Here is a 20,268-nt window from a genome sequence, read left to right as displayed (position 1 = left end):
GGCACTAAAACCCTACGGCCTGTTATCTGGACTGCAGACTGTGGCTTGCCAATGGCTCAGCAGAATAACTCCTGAGGGCCTGGAGGTGGGGGTGTGAATGACACCTGCAAAGACAACCAAGTAAGTTTTACTTTAAAACAAAATGGTTGAGTTCAGGGGAATTTGCGCTGCCTAGTTGCTCCACCGAGGACAGAAGCACCTTTCCTGCAGCACATGCTCTTGGTCTGTGCTGTGGGACTGGCAGGGATGCATTACTGCTCCTCTTCCTCAGAACCCTTCCTCCGCAGCCACGCACACGTCCCGAGAGTCATTACAGCAAGATCCTAAGCCACAATACTGGTTAAAAGCCACACTGATTAAATCATGCTGCTCTCCAATGCTAGCTCCACAATAATTGCCTAAACAGCTGCTTCAATAAGGCACTATTTACTTATTTTTCTACAGGATTTGCAGCTTTAGTGACACTATAATTACAGCAAAAATACACAAGTCACTTAAACTACCGTAGTAATTAAACTAGACTAATGTGCTGTAATTATTTCTTCCAAGACAAACAGTAAGTTTTCTAGATTCTTTTAATTCTTTGTAACATACTATCACACATTTTCAGCCTCTGCTTGGTTTACCCTACTTCAACAATGCTTTGGAAACGGGAGCTAAAATTTCAAATGTAAAGGAAGTCTGTGCTGCACGTAGGACTGCGCAAGGGGATGCTCGGAACAAGTGTTTTGCTGACTCGAGGTGCCAGCTCTCTGCCTCAGGACTGAGCCAGAGCTGTATCCACGAAAAGCAATTACTTAGGTCACAAAGCCCAAACTTTCCTCAAAATGGTTCCTCTGTTCACTCGCACAGGTTCTGATTTTCAAGTCTATGCAAAAGCCTCATTATAAAAGAAGAGCATAAGCCAATATCCAGAAGCTCCCTGTCTCTAGCGGATGGAGAATCAAAATTCCATCAACTTACATAAAAAATTGCTGTTCACTTTTAAGTTACAGGCTTTTGTGAGCTTTGTGTGCTAACGATCTTCCTCTTTGGGTGGTTTAGTATTAGAGTAAGTTATTATTAAGGCATGTCTTCAGTTGCACAAGTACTCCTTCAGTTTCTACCAAATAATAAATTGGGAACTGAGATATATATATTTTAATTTTTTTTATTTTTTTTTGTAAAGAACATTTTTCTATAAATTTCAAGTGCAAAAATACCTGTATGAGCTGTGTAATTTATTGGAGTCATTTCTGTTATGGCACCTCTCAAAAGAGAAGGAACTATTTCACTACATTGCTGTTCATATTTAACACACAGGGAAGATGATAACACTCCTCTTAGCGTCAAGTTATTGTCTACTTACGACGCCCCGATCGCATGTGATTCGGCTGACAGCAGAGGTACCAGACTTCCCTTCCTGTCCTGTCAGCAGTTTCTCTCCTGCCTTGACTGGCAGCGCGGCAATGGCTCGCTGCCAGATAGAACATCCACTCAGTCACAAACCCAAGCAGCCTTGATATTTTCCTTCTTTATGGTAATATCAAAGTTACCAAGGGCTTTAAGGTCGTTAAGACCTATAAAGAAACACTGTTCCTTGCTTACTCATTGAATTGGAAATGAAACAGCACAGATATATTATCATTAGATCAGACGTTATCTAAAGCAGGCTGGGGGACTATTCAGAAAGGAACAGATAACGACGTTTGCCTTGGAACTGACAAAATAAATTCTTAAAAGTAAAGCTTGATGCACGCAGTTTGCATTTTAAAAGTCACCGTTTCCCCTTTCCACGACTACTCCATTTCCTTTAAAGAGAGGACGTAATCGAGCCCTCCTTAAATTAACATTCTGAAAAAATCTAGATTCATTTTCCCTCACTGGGGGCACGGCGTAAGGCAAAAACAGCATCAGCCTAGCAATAAACTCAGCTACCCTAGAAAAACGAGAAATAAAAAGTATTTTATATTTTAATTACAGTAATTACGTGAGACTATCATTGAGTAATTACTGTTCCCCTCAGCCGATCCGAATGCTCAGACCTGCTCTCCATTCTGCCTCGGGAATGAGCACCCGGGCGGTGTCTCTGGGCTCACTGCTCTCGTTTGCAATGCAGAGCATCGCCCCGGGGTGGCCTTGGTGCCTCTCTCATAACAGAAATCTCTGCCGAAAAGGCAACATGGTGTCTCTGAATGCATTGGGACAAGGAAACGCTCAGTGGCAAGTAATTACATCCAGATTAAACTCCAGGAGGAGTAGCACCATGGCCGTGCCCCGTCACAGCACAGGTCAGCAATTAAGCTTGCACAACATCACGTTTGTGGGGATGAAGTCTTCAGAACCGGCAAGAGCAATTGCTCCCCAGCTACATGAGCAATAAGTTTCTTTAGTACCAGAGCTGGGTAAACTCTCTTTAAAACGTGCCTTGAAAACTGTGTCTGCTCAGGGTCAGTGCTTTTAAAGTGCTAAACTCAAAACGAAGGCTTTCTGCTTGTCCTGAGACAGTCAGCGATGCACCTGCAGGTGCAGACGTGCTGGAGCAGGTGTGGGTTTTCCCTCTAGCTGCCTCCCACTGCAGAAGGTGTTTATCGTGGTGGAACCGTGGAAGCACATCTCCAGCTCAGAGCTGCACAGGCCCACCTCACCTTCTCCTGCACATCCTTTCAGCAGCTCAGGTCCACAGCACCCTGCTTGTACCACGGGCGAGATCCCTGCGCTGAGCAGTAACGTGACCAAAACGATACCAAGGGCCAGAGCTACAGCACTGCTGCTCTGACTTTGGAACAAACCCCACTGCGAGCTCCATGGAAGAATCGCAGATAAAATGAAAAGAAAGATTTCTCAAGCATGTTAAATAAACTGATGAACATTTTGTCCATAAGAATATAAACTCGGAATATTCGTAACATATTTGGAGATACCAAGAACGTATGCAAACTTCACTTACTCCAGGGTAGGTTTTGTCTGTGACCATCCATAAAGACTGTGGACATCGTAGTGTCTAACTGGGGTACCGTCTGGAAGATATTGTTCACCTTCCATGCATGGAGTTTTGACAGTTAATCCATCTGACTGGTATCCCAAATCTAATGGAAAGGGAATAAAAATATTTGTTTTTTAATAACAAACATTCAATAATTATTTGAGTTGCTCTTTCTTAATTTTCATAATCTTTCAGGCATTCAGTCTCTTCTAGGCATGTGTACTGTCATTTATTTATTTATAACTATAATGATTTCTGAAACGGAATATTTCTAATATCCCTATGTAGTCATCTGAGTCTGTAAGTGTTTTACTAACTCGGTTACAGATGTTCTTACTGAACAGGCTTGAAGAGTAAACAGAGCATATCCAAATCCAGAAGATATTGCAAATCTTTGAAAAAACTGACATATCATTCATATAAACAGAAAAATGGGTGTGGGAGGGGGGGTATGGGCTGTATTATATTAACTTTCTGACAATTCCTGAGAAACTATTCATAATAACTGAAAGCAACAGTAAGCAAGGAGTATGCTAATAAGCCATTAATAAATAATTTCTAATTAGTACGACTTTACAACAGTACTTAAGCAAAGCCAAGCTAATAAAGGTAAGTATTTCAAGTGTTTGACTGCATAGATAAATGGTAATGAGAGGAGACACAAGGATATTTTCTAAATTTTTAATTAATTGCATTATTCATCTGAGAAAACTGCAAGAGAACTACATTCTCTACCATGCCTAAAGGCAAAGCACCTCGATATAAAATAGGTATCAAAATCCTTATGCAGGCACGGAGCTGAAAATAACTTCATTTTTAAAAAGTACCATGCAGTTGCTTCTCCCACTGAAACAGATGGGGTTGAAGTGTGCCTATAAGCTCAGAAATAAAAGGCCCCTTTCAGTTGGGCTGGTGGTTCTATATACCTAACTGTAGGCATTTACACCACATATACCATATGAGAAATGGTGTAGGAATCAGAATAACCTGAAACTGTTTTAAGGGGTGATTATACTTACAAGGCATATATGGTGGCATATTTAGGAGGTCACTTCTACAACCATCAATGGCACCATTCAGAAAAGCTGCCGGTTCATTCATGTCCTAAAACATAGAGTAAAACCTGATTGTACTTATTTCAAACGTACAAACCATGCTAAATTAAAATTACAAACAAGCAGCATTGTGGAAGGCCTCAGGAGCCTTTGCAGCTGCAGCCAGCCTGCTGTTCCGTGTTTTCTCGACACGTTGACATGTGGTGGGGTGCAGGGACAGGGAGCCACAGTGTGTCTCAAGGAAAAAACTGTGAGTCTGGGTTCTGCTTCCCCTGTGCAAAGTGTCACAGTGGAGGAAGAAAGTCACGATCCACCGAGGCAGTGCAAGTGTAGAACCTAGAGCCAAAGTGCAGCCTTTGGCCGGGGGCTCAGGGTCTGCCTGGTGCTCTGCTCTGCTTGCTTCCCTCCAGCCTGGTTTTTTATTATATTTAATGGTAATTTAACAGCAGATACCCTCTGAGCTTCAACAGCAGTATATACACCGTGAAATGTGGTCCCCTCTGCTAGTGTCTGGCAGAGGAAAAAAAAAAAAAAAAATCCAGAAATTGAATGCATTTCTCGACTTACAATCCACAGGCCATCAAACTTGACGCTTCTCGAGGGGTCGGTGGGATTGTTGTAGAACTCGAGGATTTCTCTCTTCCACCACTCCACTGTGGAGTTGCGGAAGAAGTCTGGGAAAGCAGCATGTGCTCCGTACATCTGTAAAAATAGTGGGAAAACAAAACAGATACAGGATTGAAAGCATCCTGCTGTTAACATGTTGGAATTTGTTAAAAAAAAATTAAAATTAAGTAAGAATTTACTTTTTTTGGCTCGGTTAGGAAGCCTAGCCAGTTTCTGCACCTTATTTCTCCCATGAGATTTATCAACCAGTGTGCTGCTATTTTCCTTAAGTAACGTTCTGCTCTCTATATATTTGACTCCGTAACCAAACCACATCAACCTTTACCTGTATTTGGGTTTGCTCAGGCAGTGACTCATTGACTTGTACATTGGGAAGAAATGGCCAGACCTAATAAGACAAAATTTTAAAATAATCAAACCACACTGAATATAAACTGAGCATCAGCAACAGGCAGATATAACCGTTGTTCCCTGATGCCGGTGTAGATGACAACACAAACTGAAGACAATTCAGTTTGTTGTCTCTATTCAATGTGTCATTCAGAGCCAGGCATTAAGATGCCGTTAGCAGACTCCCTCTATGGATAGCACTGAAGTCTAGACTGACACATTGCTCACTTGGATGCAGCATGCCCCTACTGTCAGCAACTGTGTAAGAACCATACCTTGGAATATATAATGTCATTGGTATTGGGCCATTTTATGAAGACATCGTCCTGCACACCTCTGGAGAAGGTAGGATAGTTGGTTTCATTTCCAGAGATTGCTGGATCCTATAATTAAAAACACTTTTACCCTTACACTCAAAAAACAAATTTAAAAATACTGTTGAATATATTCTGCAATGATATATTGAACTGTAAAAGCAGTATGTAATGGAAAAACTGACCAGGATAATGATAAATCTCATTCCATCTTCTTTTATTCTGTTAATTAGAGCTGGTAATCCAGCAAAGCGTGTGCTGATGGTGAAGTCCAGTTGCCTTTCCATGTGGTCGATATCTGCATATTGGACATCCTGCAGTTCACAAAAACAATTAATGTAAAATGAATTTGCTTATTTTTTGTCAAATACATATTTATTGAAAATCTGCCAAAATAAGTAAACTACTGAACTTTTGAACTGTAAAATTGGAAGTAGCTGCAACTTTAAGCTAAAGCTATTAAATGAATATTACACAAGCTATCAGCAAGTCCAATACAAAATAAACCTTTCACTACTGCATCTAGGCTGAGGGTAGAAACTAATACATGACAGAGAAAAGAGTCCTGGATTTTTACATACATGAACGTACACAGAAACTGCACATATGTTACCATATCTATAAGGAAACAGTGGAAACAGTTGTTCTGTATTGAAATAGTGATGTTAATTACGTTTTAAATGAAGTCACATTCAATTTATAGTATAATCTTGTTAGATCTATGTGCTATTCCAACTTTCCCAACAACAACCTATGTCAAATCATAGCTGACTTGACACAGAGCAATATACCATTGAAATGATGCTGCTTCATTTTCTTTCCTCCTTGTTTTTTTTTACTGATCACTGCTCCTTCAGAGCCAACAAGGCGAAAGCCCATGACTAACTGATATATCTGGGTGCTTCTTTGGTATAAATGATAAATAAAGCAGCCTAAGGTCTACATTTAGCATGGCCCAGGGTGTGAAGAGATGGTCAGCTCTGACACAAAACAGTCTGCTCTACTCTATCATGGTGGTGGGTTTTTTTTGGTTGGTTTTTGATATTGTGTTTAAGTAGTCTTAGTTAATACTGTGAAGCCACAAGTTCAGGCATGAGCTCAGATGTTAAATGCTACCAGCATACATAGGGAATCCCAGCTGCCTTCATATCCTCCACCAGCTGGGCAATTTCTGAGTCGTTGGTGTATCCATAGCGGCACAACTGGAATCCCAAAGACCAGTAGGGTGGCATGACCGGTCGTCCAATCAGCTAAAAATAAGAAAGAATATGTATGGTGAATACGTGAAAACAAAACCAATCCACCAAGCAAAAAACAGCATTATTTTGTAACAGAGTAAGAATCCTACTGCAGTGTACTCCTGAACAACAAGTTCTGGTGTTGGGCCCAAAACCATGTAGAAGTCAAGAATTCCTCCAGTGGTGCGGTATATCAGGGCAGGGGTTGGCTGGAATGTCACATCTGGAAATGGGAGGAAGTGAAATGAGAAAAGGAAGCCTGGATTCACCACTATCGCAAAACACAAAAATAAAACAGATTGAGACAGTAAAGTGGAAGTTTTCTTACCCATCGCATTGCTGTTAAGCAAGAGAACCCCATGGGCATTGCCATCTTCTTCGAGAGCCATGTAAAATGGCTGATAACCATAGGAATTCAACTTGTACTGCAAACAAAATGCATTTTACTGGGGAAACATCACAAGCATTTCCTTACACTTGTGAATAATTTTAATAAAAGATGAGACACAACTGCCAAACATAGAAATAAACTCAAAAATATATACTTTACATACTTACTAAACATATCTACAGATCACTTTCAACTCCACAGTTTGAGTCAGTTCCGCTCAGACTGACCAAGCAACAAGGAAAGCAAAGGTAGTGCTGCCTTTAAAACTTGCTAATGAAAAAGTGCTTTCCCAGGACAAAACTTTCCCTTCTTTTCAGACAGTAGCAGGTGTCTATATGATCAGGAGATGCTGGTGACATTCTGTCATCTTTCCTTTACTGAAAAATATATTCAAAGCTGAACTGAAAAGCAGAGTTATAATTAACCATCACTATTTTATTGGTCATTCCCTGAAAAATGTGCTATCATGTAGGAAATAACACAAATATACACATAGACATAACATTTCTGATTTAGCTCTGTAAGTACTAAATTGATCTCAAAGTAGTAGGAGTTGTCCTGACTCACGTCTAGCTTTCAGAATAATTAACTGAGAAGAATAAAAAAAGGAGGAATGTGCTCTTATTTCTAAGCCATTTGTTGTTGGGCCTGAGCCCACACATTGATCATGCTGGTCACAAAGAATAGGTTTTGAGAAGAGCACTGTCATTGAGACACCATCCCAATCATAAGCCATGATACACATGATCAAAGCCAGCAGGTCTGTCCAATACCAGGAGACAACACTGGACTTTAAAGTCTGGCTGAACACCTCAGCACGTGAAGCTCATCAGTCCAAAAGCCACATTTGCTTCTACTTACAGAAGGAGGCTGGTCCCTTGTGAACATTCCCCAGGTGTGCCAGCTCATGTTACATCGAAACATGGTGTGCTCAGTTTCTCCAAATCCATATATATACTGGGATGCTAAGCGGGTAGAAATCTGAATGAACATGTCACTGAACGTGAAGGTGGGCAGCTGCGAATCCCAGCTAAAATGGAAAGAGGAAAACATACAATAATAGAACATCGTCAGTGCTCTGTTTAGCTGGCAGACACTTTTTTTAGACTACTCTTTTTCTCTGAAAATCTCACTCTTCGGTAAAGGTGGATGAAACTGTTACGGTTATTGAGAAAAACCTAAACCACATGAAATAGGGATGTCTAAGAATTTGATACACAGTTTAGAGACACAAAGTCCTCTGTGTCTCTCAGAGAGATTTATATTATGCCCAGGCACCATGCACAGCAAGTTGCATCATATTTTGACAATTTAGTGAGAAAATGTGTTTCAGGAGAGGATGATCATATTTTCCTTCCAGACTGATCCTTGGTGCTACATAGAATATAGTAAATAAGGTGCTTTTTACAGTTCACTGCACTCTTTGTGCAGATTACACTGAAATCGTATTCATAGGTCTCATTTGCTGTAAATCAGCATCTCTACAGTTGGAAACCAAACTGCAACCTGATGGTGCTCTGCCAAAAAATAGCATCGTTCCAGGAGGTTGAGTTGCCATTTGAACTATCAGTCTGGTTGCCAAAAAGGAACTCAGCTTGCAATTAAGTTCTGAATATTTTAAATAATGACATAAGTATGGGGTTTTTGAATAAAAAACATAACACACACAGCCACTAACATCACTGTTCTCTATTTTCTAGCTCTGACTTAAGCTTAATCAAGGAAAAAAATGATGTTCCTGTTGGAATTATTAACTGTCATGTTACCAAAATCCACCTGCAAGTTAGTTGAGACACAACTTTCTTCTATTTTTTTTTTTCCTAACCATTGCCCAAAACCAAACCAAATGAACAATCCTTAACGATCAGTAGTGTGGTCACCTAAGGCAAATTTTAGGAAGTGTGGAAAATTATTGTGCCTCCCAGAGACTTGGGAACTACACAAGAAATGGCCTTTGGATTTGTCTATGCCCTGCGCTTCAACATGTTTAACAGGACTTTTATCAAGTGTCAGACTATGAAGTGACATGGGAGAAACCTCAGATAATTTTGAAAAAAATACAGGATATTGCTCAGGGCAGCTTCTCCATCCTCCTCCTAGTCAGTGCTTTCATACAATGCAGTGGTGAAGCAACACCTGGCATTTGGCAGCCAGAGCCATGGCATGGGAAGGGTACAAAAGCCAGTCTTAAGGTATTTAAAACATATTACACAGGAAAATGGGTTGGCTTGAAAAGAACTAACAAAACCAAGTGAAATAAAATAAAATGACTTACATGATTGTTCCTGTGCTTTTGCGCCGAACTTGTATACCAAATGGTTTTTTCTGAACTGATACTTCATAGAGTCGTTCCTTGTTCATACTCATTGGGGAGCTCGGGAGATTTAGTGGTACCGGAACCTCGTATCGTGCATGTTGATAATCATAAATCTATGAACAAAAAACTATTCATTTCAGTCGATTAATTGTTTAAAATCTTACCTATAGTGATAGAAATCTAAATCTGACAGAAAATTATTAAAAACACTTGCTCAGTATTTTCTTTCAACATGTATCCTTTAACTAATTTTTCACAGTATTTGGTTTGGGAAAAAAAAACCCAAAAAACAACAACAAACCTTAAGGATTTATTCTAGAACAGAAATGGCTTCTCAATTATTTATATTAATTTAAAGTGTATGCTTACATTTAAAATATAACATAAGTGTATATATACATATGATAAATATTTTTCTCATTCATCTTTTACTCAACTTTGAGAGATTCTTTTTTAAATTTTCTGTATTCTGAAAGCTGACAGAGATAGTTTTTGATGCCTGACCATTTTATGGCATCACATTTATTTCAGGATTATTAAATGCAGAGTAATAAATTATAGTCTAAACAAAGGTGTATAAAAATTTTAGAAGTAGAATGATTAATGTAAAAATAAACTGTACAGTCTTGATAACGCTTACAGATAAATTCACCTGTATATTAATAAAACGTCTTCAATTCCAGTTTCAGGTTGATATTACACGTATACATTGACATTATATCTTTGATTCATATAATTTCATTGCAAAATTAAATACAAAATTCTAGGATAAAAAAATATCACACTAAGAGCAATGACAACTAATTGGTTAGAAGGAGAAATATTTAGGCAAGGGTGCTACTGTCTGTGTAATGTAAAACTGACTATAAATAGCCTTCATCATTTCCATAAATAAAGCTATTTTTAACAATGGGACATTACACACTCATAGAAATTCTGGAATGACATTACCTTAAATTGCAGCATGTGGTTGAGATGATATTTCACCTCCAAGCGTAGTGTACTAATTGGTGTAGTGAAATTCTCATTAGCTCTGGTCTTGGCACTGTTTAAAGTGAGGTTGGCTGCCAAACCTGATGAGGTGTATTCTACTTTGTCTACAGAGTAAGCATTGTTGGAGCTGTAATAGCAGGGTGGAATATCCAAGTTTGATGTTACCTCCTGCAAATAGAAATAAGTTAGAGTTTAGTGAGCTACACTGGCCTCCTGTATTTTTTTTAGTGCTTAGCATGGAATCCAGATTTTTGAGATATATGTCAAATGTAGAATTTGGTGAAGAACTTAATGTAACTAGTGAACAATAAAGAAGTGATACAGAACCCATTGATCTCTACACTAAGTCGGATATAATCAAACAACCCAGTGAAGGCTTTACAAATACTTCAGTCAGGAAACAAAATCCTTGTACAATGAAGGTGGATTTAATTTCCCTATGACTGTGATCTTCCAATCAGTCCCACAACATGCCTTAGTTTTGTTGAAATTACAAAAACTTCCTCCCTTTTAATCCCATTGCTCTCTGGTCTGTGGCTGGCTTCAAGGGGATGTGCCCCAAAACCATTAGATATTCAGGCAACATCAGATGAGACCTTTCCATTGGCTTTATTCACACAAATTATCCTTAAAACATACACTGAAAATTACATCGTATTTATCTAAGATCTCCTGACAGCAAGATCAAAATTACTTTCAGTTTCCTGCTACAGTGGAACACAAACACTCAAAGAAGGTATTCTGAGGTTAGGTGAGCTGATGTAGGTTAATGCATTGGCCTTCCACCTCTGGATACTTACCATCAATCCTGCCCAGTTGTTCACATGAAACCATGCCTGCTCCACACATCTTAATTGCTAATGGATATTTATTCATCTGTCCTCACCACAATCAAAGCACCTTTCAACTGGAGCAAATGTTCAAAACACACCCAGTCCGTAACAGCACCAGAGCTTGATTTCACATGGAAAGTCATTTCCAAATGTCCACAATTACAAAAAAAAATCCTAATAGGGCCACAAAATCAGGACAGCCCCTCAGCCCCTTCAGCTGTTGCTGGTTCTAGAGTAGCCAGCAGAGAATTTTGCTCTTCTTGCCTAGGATATGTGTCCAAGCTGTAAGTTTTAGAGCACTAATTTAGTGGAGGGACCCTCTGAAGCTCAGCTCTGCCAAGGCACACAATCCTGTCTGTTTCTAGCCGTGGGATATTAATAAATAAAACTTCATGTGGTAAAGAACAGCGTGTCAGGAATTAGGATTTGGAAATAGCTCCTCGACACGGGTATAAACAATTAAGTTCACATAAGAATCAAAATTTCTGGGGGATTCAAGATTTCTTCTCAAAATGAGATCCAGAGGAATTGGTTTGACTTAAAACTTGCTTCAGTGACTGGGAAGGCAAGACAAAGGGGATAGACCTTGCAGGCCATGGTGCTGGTGAAGCAGATGAGGTAGCTGAAGAGGCAGATCCCAGAGGTATTCTATTTTTTCATAACTCTAATATCCTTTCTTTCCATCTTTCAAAAAGTACCACATTTTTCCTCAATTTCTGATATAATTTGGAAGAGCTTACATAGTTGCCAACTACCTTAGTTTTAGTGAGTTAAATTAAATCTGTTAGCATAGGCCAGCTGACGTCTGCATCCCCATTTTATTTAAATCTGACAAATCTGTCAGACTACTTCTTCTACTGTAACAACTATAAAAAGAAAGCTAGGATTCTAGAAATGTTTTGTGTCATTAGTTTAGAGAAATAATATTTGCTTACTTCCCAGACACAGCCAAGTTGTTCACATTTTTCTTGTGTTGGATTGGGACGGGGATAACAATTAAACCTTTCGTTTACACTCAGTCGTTGAGTCCATTTTACTGTGTAAGATTTTCCCAGTTCAAGCTGAAGTCCTGTTATATGAGTAACCTATAAATATTAAACATTAAACAGTTATTAAATCCCACATCACATCCCTCATTCCTTCAGTCAGCAGAGAAGCTGGTCTCAGGAGCAATACATTTTGCGACGTGACAACTCACAAAAAACCCTGTGCTGCAGCATTGATATAGTCTCACTTTTACAAATACACACAGCTGATATTCTTGCAAATAAAATCTGAAAAATTAAGAATCTAAAAATATTGAGTCAATCCCACAGCTTCCTTGGAAGGAGAGGAATAAAGATAAGGGCAGAGCTCCTTCACATTTTGAAATATCAGTGAAAAAGGTAAGGCGAGGTTAAAATATTTTTGATTCAGCAGCTGAGATAACAGGTAACTCAGGTGCTTGTAATAATTAAAGAGGGTGTACAATGCAAGTTCAAAGCAACATCAACATTTTTTTTGTGGGAAAGCACTTTCATGGAATCTTCCCACTAGCAGCAGCACATTCATTCACTCCGCACATAAACGTACTGTGTTGCTGCTTTCCTCTATTCATCCTGTGAAAAACTCTGTATAAAGCGATCAAGGTTTAAACAGTGTGCTTGATTTTGTTTTTAAAATCAATGCAGAAATGCTCATCTAAGATACAAGTTTTTATTACCCTCCTCCAAAATCAAACAAAATCACAAAGCTGTACCTCCTCTCAGAAATCAAGTGTTGCTATATGAATAACTATAAACTTTCTGCTGCACTGAGGGTCTGAGAACAAAACGTAGGTGCACATTCTACGGAGCTGAGTTGAATGCAACTGTACTTTTGTTCTGTAATAAAATACACGATGTGTTCTCTTGAGATTACATTAGTAGTGAGTACTGTCCTTTACAATATATAAAATAAAGGTGATGCAATTTGAAAGATGTTTACTTCAGATTTTCCTGTTGGCGTTTTACCTTTTCTAAAGGATAATAGGTGATATTGTGTGGAGAGTTTTCCACAACATTGTTCTGAGATACAGTAACTGATGTTATTTCCTGAAGCGTTCCCAATATCTTGATTTCTTCAAATTTCAAGTTGTTTGGATCAGCATAATTGCTGTTTACAGCAGTCATTTGTAGAACATTCTGAAAAACAATAGAATGATCAAATTCTTATTGAAAAAAATCTGTCAAAAGTCATTCTGATTTAACGATATTTTCTAATTAGATCTTCTTATTTTAGCATAAAGTAAGTCAATACCTTTTTCCTAACATATTAATTACCAGGCTTGTTATCACAATTGTGCTTTTCTACAATGTATATAATGTGCTTCATAGCTGTGTTTCAGCTTATTTTATTTTCTGCTTGTTTTGGAAATAAGAGAAGGTTGACACGTGTCTGTGACAGAGCAGATAACCTCTACTTGACTGCGATCCTGTCGTGTTCTAACAAGGGAAGGTTCATATTCACTTTTCATGATATAAAAAGACCAGTTTCTATTCAATTGCATTCCTTATCATTAGATTAAGAATCTAAACAATGGAACTGTACCATGACTGTCACAATTGCTAGTGTAAAACTTCCTTATTATTTGCCACATTAATATTTATGTTAATTTTTAATTCAACATTATTATGGTCAACTGATGATTTGGCTACAAGTTTCAAACTCCAATAGTAACTGAGGTTTCCAATTTACAGAGAAATATATGATTATATATGATTTTTAAAAAAATAACTAATGCATGTGCTTCCACTTTTTATTGCTTTGCTTCCACTCCTGATTTCCTGTGCATTCTCTCTCAGTTGCTGCCCTGCTGCTTCACCATGACAAGGGAAAGAATATCTTTAGCAGATATTATTATTATTATACAAAAAAAAAAAAATAAATTCTATTACTTGGAATCTTTGTCATACGGTATCTGTGGGCAGTACTGAATAGAAACACTATCTGGATTTCACTCTGACAGAACTTAACCCTGCCAAGGCAGTTACAGTTTAAAAAAATTTTTAAACTAAAACTTAGTCACTTAGTAGATTCTGTGGGTTCAGTCAAGGTGTAGGTCTTCCTCTCGCTTTTTGGAAACATTCAATTATATTTTCATGGCATATAGAGATTTTTTTCAAATTTCCGATATTTCAAGAATCACAAACACTACATTCACCTTCTTTTTGACTTTCTTGTAACTGATGTTTTATAGTTCTCTTGCTCAATAAATATTGCTGCTGAGTTTATGTGAAACAGTCTTTAGAGACTTATATTAACTAGGAGAAGAAAAGATAAATAACAGATCTTCATCCCCGTTAAATGACAGTATTTTGAACATGGTTCTGATTTGACTTTGACAAATGTTTTGCTTCTCAGTAAGTCTTATAGGAGAATGAGGGAGAAAATAATGCCTTTTGAAGATACCATTGATAAAAATCTAAAATTAAAATAAGGTCATTTAAACTGAAATACTTACATTGGAAACGGTGAACTCATAGTAAATGTAGGCTTTACTCTCAACTGTACCTAAAAGGTAAAGAAAGAAGTTACACTTGCAGTACAGAAAGGAACAGCATTAAAAAACCAGGACTGTGTCACTGCTAGGAACCAATAAATTGCTAATTACTATCATTACTGCATTCAGAGAATGCACTGGGCAACTCAAATATTTACTAATGTTTCTCTGAGGAACTTAAATTTCTCCTCTTCTTTTTTCTTTCAGCCAGTCTCCCAGGAGAGCCAAATTTTCCAAAAATTTATTGTACATTTTCCAAAATGTACTGATTTTTTATTTGACTGTTATTCCTTCTTATCTCCTCTTAAATGTAGATATATGGCTTAAAGTCAATCCTTTAAAATACCCTAAATAAGTGCTTTTCATGCATAACAGACAACAACAATAATCTCTGCCACAGAACCATAAGAAAGGAAATAACACACGACCAGGAAAAAGAATTGTAAAAGTTGAATCCATATGGCAATTTTTTCCATGTATGAAAATAAAAATACTGTCATCGCATGCAAATTGTAAACAGTTTCCCTGAAAAAATTACAACCTCTAAGTTTTGAACAGGAAATAAAATCATACAATGTTTTATTGTTTTGTTTCTCAACAGAAGTGAGTACAATAATAGCTTTGTTATTTTAGGCTTTGACAAAGGAGTACATATAGCTGTCACCCATACATATAGCAACCACCCAAGGCCTTCAATATTTATGGCAGCAATAATCAGCTGAATCACAGCTCTATTTCTTAAAAGCATCCCTAACTTTCACAAAATTTAAAAAAGTAGAACCTTGAAAGTTTTTCTGCGAGATATAGTTGGTAGAGTTAAAATTAAAAAAAAAAAAAAGGGGGAGTTCTGCAGGCTTGAATGCATAATTAGAAGACAAGGTAGTATCCAATGAGGGAAGGGGGGATGAAGTTTGGAATCCCAAGATTTGCTTTCATTCAAGTTTAGTCAGAGCCCTGGGTGCTGCTCAAGGGAAAAAAATAGATTGTGACTAAGGATACAGATAGTTTTTATCAACTGGAGGATAAGTCAGAAAAATTGGACTGCTTAAGTGTCTAGAAGACGGTTAGTTCTACCATAAGATGGTTAGTCCTGTCAGAAGACAGAGGTAGGAAGGCACCAATTCAGATACCATCTGTGGACCCCCATGATTACACAAAATACCTCCATAAACAACTGTCTGCAGGATGTGGACCTAATTGTCATGATTATAAATCAAATATGCACATAATATTGTCGTATTATTTATTTTTACCTCAATAGTAATATTACTCTGACTTCATACGTATCTGCACATTCTTACTGCTGAGATTTTCCTGGGTTTTAATCTACTTTTTTTTTCCAGTGTAGCTAAAGAGAGCTCCGACACTTTTGCCACTGACAGCAGTCTATGGATACGGCAGGACATGAATTAGAGAAGATCGGGTCTACTTGAAATGCAACAGAATTATCTGGTATACACCAAACCCCAAAGTCCTTAGCTCTGAATGTTATGATTCGTTGCAAATAAAAAAAATAAAATCTGTGAAATACAAGTCCTTAAATTACTTTAATAGAATTTTGAGTATTTTGTAAAAGGTCTTGAAAAAATGATTTTAGAATAACCCTTTGAACTGCTGGCTGACTTTTCTAAATTGTATAGGATAAAGGACAAAGGCTTCACAAGCAGCCTAAAGGATTTAAGTACCCCAAACCCTTTGAGTTTAATGGAAACAGGATGCCTAACTAAACCCTCAGAAATCCCACAGTTCAAGATACTTCATTTATCAAAATTTCCATCCTCTCAAGATCAAAATGAAGACTATATCTGTAGTTATATAACGGAAAGGATCTTTCCATTGCTCTGGAATGAACTCTGCTTTCCCTAGACATGCATGTATTCCAAAAGCATTAACTTTACTGAAAGCCAAAATAAATTTAACCTTCATTTAAAGATTTGTGTTGCTGCTGCTGTTGTATGTTTGTTAATTAAATTGCAACCTTAATCTTACCCAAGGTACGTATGTTGTAAATTGTTTGACGGAAAAAAAAAAAAAAAAAGCAGGGAGTAAGTGCTATTGATGCCAATTCATCACAAGTGATGAGGTTGACAGGCCTTGGCATAATCATAGTGACTGTCCCAGGGGGAAACAAGTTCTCCGGCAGCTTTGCTAAAGGCGAGGTTGGCAACCTGACAACTGTAGCCCGTCCACACTCACTGGCGGGCTTATGCACCAGTGTGCTGTCGAAACCAGATGGCATCAAAATCTTTGGCTCCAATACCCTACTTCTGAGTTAACAAAATTTCTACTGTTTTCACAAGCAATTTCAATAATTCCACAGAGTTAATAGCAGTGCTAGTTTTTCATCTTCTACCGATTCTTAGTGTCGAACACTAATTACGTGTGTTCTTGCACCCGTTGAAGCTAATTTGGATGTATACCAGAACATATATCAATCCTGACAGCAGGGTTTAACAGTCAGCGTGCTAATGTACCAAACCCTTACATATCTAAGGCTATAGTGAAATAGGAACAAGTAAAAAATAAATTAATAAGTGACAATTTTCCACTTAGAAGTGTTAAAAAAGTAATCTTCAAGTATTAATAGCACGTTACAAGATTGTGATATTCCTTTTCAAAACTATTATTTTCATTATTATTATTATGAATGTTCTTGCTATATTTTATTTAGTTATTAAACTGTTTTTATTTCAACCCACATGGTGGAATTTTTTTTTGTTATCCTCCCCATCGTTCTGGGAGTGAGAAATAAGCAAGTGGCTGCATGGTCCTTAGTTGCTGACTGGAGTTAGACCACGATAAAATGATGAAAAACTACTGACATACAAGCAAGTATTGATAGTGTGTTATATCAATGACTTATTCTTGCACGATGGAATCAGCAGGAAGTTTGAAACTTGTACATATTAATGCTGTGTTAATTATAGTTATTTCACCATTGATAACTGATCACCTGTAGATTCTCCATCATCCCAGAACAAGTCCCCAGAAGCTGTGTTGTTGTCATCCAGAGCAATTATAAGCCCCATTGGATTCTTGCGGCTGTGGAAAGAAACTTTGTTTTATATGTATAACAAGTATCTAAAACAGTATTAATACATCCTTCATGTTAAGAACGTGACATTCAACAGGGCTGCAATCATTTGAGAATTACATTAGATTAGTCCTTGGTTGCCTTTCATTTTCACGTAAATGGATTAAAATACATGGCAAGGTTACAAAATATCATGCAAATAAACCTGTAATTAATCGCTGAACCTGTAATGTAAGTGGTTGTGCAAGTGAGATGTGGCTCACAGTTATTCCCATATTTCAAGGTGAAAATGCTAAATACAATGGGCTGCTACTGAAAGTCCTCAGCCCAGTCTTGGAAAAAAAACACATAAAAGCATTCAGTTTAGAATCATACCTTGCAACGGTCGTGTTAGCTGGTTGCTGAGTAGGGTAAATATATCCTCCTCTCAGATGGAGTCCCAGTTTGTCTGCTGGCAGGTACATACTGGTCCACTGTTTTCTCACCGAGATTTTTGCCCCCTTATTTACAGGCATGTAAAAGAGAATGGCTATGGTGCATGACTTGCTGCTGTAAACGTTTTCTTAAGTCCTGAGTTTCATCCTAACGCTTGCTTTTAAAAAAAGGCTTTAGAAAAGGTTTATCTGTATGTTAATAGGCACATAAAGATAAAACAACTGCATGGGAATATGATCTAATGTCATAAATCAGCATCTCTCACTATTTAGTTTTGGCTCAGTCAACACAGAAAACAAGTCCTGTTGGGACTCTGATGTGAATACGGGAATCTGACGTGAACAATGTCCTTTTTTACGCATCAAATGGATTATCACAGCTGTGAGAAATTTATTTGCAGAAACAAGATTAGTAGATTATAATTGCAGACTCTTGGGTATTACAATTATTTGTATTTTATTTTCTTAGAAATATGTTCTTCGTTAAAGTTTCCATTCAATCTGTCTTCCTACATCCTGCACTGTTTTCCATGCCGCTGCGTCCTTTCCTGAGCCACTGATTCATGCACTTACCCCACCATGTTTCAACTCCTATCTCACCATTTCCCTCCTGTGGGCTTTACTGTAGGTCTCTGTCACCAAATCAGGGCTAACCATCTCCTTTTGGTCACGTAACCATTTAGAACATATCCCCATAGTTCTGCACTTACTTACCGTATCATACTCGTACCATACTGCATCAGGAATATATGCTTGAATTGTGTCCACACCCTGAAAGGTGAACAAAGAAATGATTTCATATTTGAAGGCAACTTAATCGAATAAACTAAATTTTCCTATACATCTAAAGTTCACATTGAAAAAAATAATTGATACTTCTCCTCTTCACTTTTTCTTTAATGGTTTTTATGATGATGTTGAGAAAGGAAGAGAGCAATCCAAAGACAATTTCTGCAAAGCTACTGGGAGACAACAGAATCACTGCTCTACAACGTGACAGCTCATTGTATGCAACCCAAAGTCACAATGTTTCAACTCCAATGGCTCAGATCATATCCACAAGTATCTCTATATCTTCTTTATTTTCACATTTTTCTAGCCTGGCATCTTTCAGATTCTTGCTTTCATTTGATACATTTAACAAACGGTTTGTCTTTCTCCATGGCATGTGTGTTACTGGCACTAACAATCATTATTTACAAGATTCTGCCACAGAAGAAGCCACAATCTATTTGTTTGCTTGTTGCTGAAACACAGCAAGAGATGATGATTCTGAAGCAAATTCAGAGATGATACAAAGTTGAGGTGAATCAGAATATCAGACCAGATGACTTTGACTCCCTAGAGGACTAGAAAATAAGAGTGGGATTTAAGAGCACAAAGTGCAAGACTTTCCATTTCAGCAGTGATAAAAATATGCTCTGGGCTCTCTCACTGGAAGTAATAATTGGAGGGGGGGGGGGAGGAAAAAAAAAAAAAAAGCAGCAAAACCTAGGCTTGTTAGGAATCCATCAACAGCTGTAATGCAGTAATGTGATGTACCCATGAAAAAATAAATATAATCTAAGGCTCTAGCAAAACCCATGCTTGCACTGGGGATAGAGCCGTGTTAAGGCTCATAAACAAGGCCCTCTGCAGTCTCTTTGCCAATAAAGTTTACAGGTCTGATCAAGAGAGAAGAGTTCAGACTAGAATAAGACCAGAGCAAATTTCCTGGCATCCTCAGGGAAACGGCAGAGCCCACCTCTGCGGTTCAGCTTGTTCAGCATAAAGAAAGGAGCGAGAATGAGATCTCAGCAGGAAATACAGAGATGCTAGAGGAGTCATAACCTTTAAGCTGAAAAACAGAATTCTCACAAGGCTGAACAACAAGGGCTCAGAACTGGAACTTGGTTTCTAATCAGAGCACTAAAGGAGTGACAGGAACAGTGTAACGTGGGGATTTTACGCTGCAGCCCCCTGCCAGAGAACAGAGCTGGAACTGGTGACTCGACGTGCCCTGGTGCCCCGTGAGGTGCTTATGAGATCGATCCCGAACCAGCCAAACCTACCGGCTCAAGCACAGGGGAAATAAGCAGCCCCGGACCCCACAGGAACTGCCTGTCGACACTCCACGTCGCTTCATCAGAGTAGAACCTGGGCACGCGGGAAGGACAG

At 38.1% G+C, this 20,268-nt stretch overlaps 1 protein-coding gene across 1 annotated transcript in view; it reads right to left on the bottom strand.

The window, feature by feature from the left end:
- Positions 1-20,268, bottom strand: part of SI (sucrase-isomaltase) — a 52,567-nt gene that overhangs the window by 9,859 nt on the left and 22,440 nt on the right. Inside the window, exons 18-36 of the mRNA XM_074911709.1 lie at positions 20,163-20,247; positions 18,826-18,882; positions 18,053-18,177; positions 17,597-17,685; positions 14,605-14,654; positions 13,115-13,285; positions 12,059-12,208; positions 10,249-10,455; positions 9,256-9,410; positions 7,842-8,010; positions 6,918-7,014; positions 6,700-6,812; positions 6,476-6,601; positions 5,537-5,665; positions 5,313-5,420; positions 4,973-5,035; positions 4,588-4,722; positions 3,985-4,069; positions 2,930-3,068 (exon numbers count right to left, since the gene is read on the bottom strand). Coding sequence (XP_074767810.1) covers positions 2,930-3,068; positions 3,985-4,069; positions 4,588-4,722; positions 4,973-5,035; positions 5,313-5,420; positions 5,537-5,665; positions 6,476-6,601; positions 6,700-6,812; positions 6,918-7,014; positions 7,842-8,010; positions 9,256-9,410; positions 10,249-10,455; positions 12,059-12,208; positions 13,115-13,285; positions 14,605-14,654; positions 17,597-17,685; positions 18,053-18,177; positions 18,826-18,882; positions 20,163-20,247 — 2,253 coding nt within the window. The remainder of the gene's footprint in view (positions 1-2,929; positions 3,069-3,984; positions 4,070-4,587; positions 4,723-4,972; positions 5,036-5,312; positions 5,421-5,536; positions 5,666-6,475; positions 6,602-6,699; positions 6,813-6,917; positions 7,015-7,841; positions 8,011-9,255; positions 9,411-10,248; positions 10,456-12,058; positions 12,209-13,114; positions 13,286-14,604; positions 14,655-17,596; positions 17,686-18,052; positions 18,178-18,825; positions 18,883-20,162; positions 20,248-20,268) is intronic.

Source organism: Athene noctua, chromosome 8, assembly GCF_965140245.1.
Source record: "Athene noctua chromosome 8, bAthNoc1.hap1.1, whole genome shotgun sequence".
In the NCBI taxonomy this organism is placed as follows: Eukaryota; Metazoa; Chordata; class Aves; order Strigiformes; family Strigidae; genus Athene; species Athene noctua.
The sequence above is the reverse complement of the archived record's forward strand: the minus strand, read 5'-3'. Positions and strand labels throughout refer to the sequence as shown.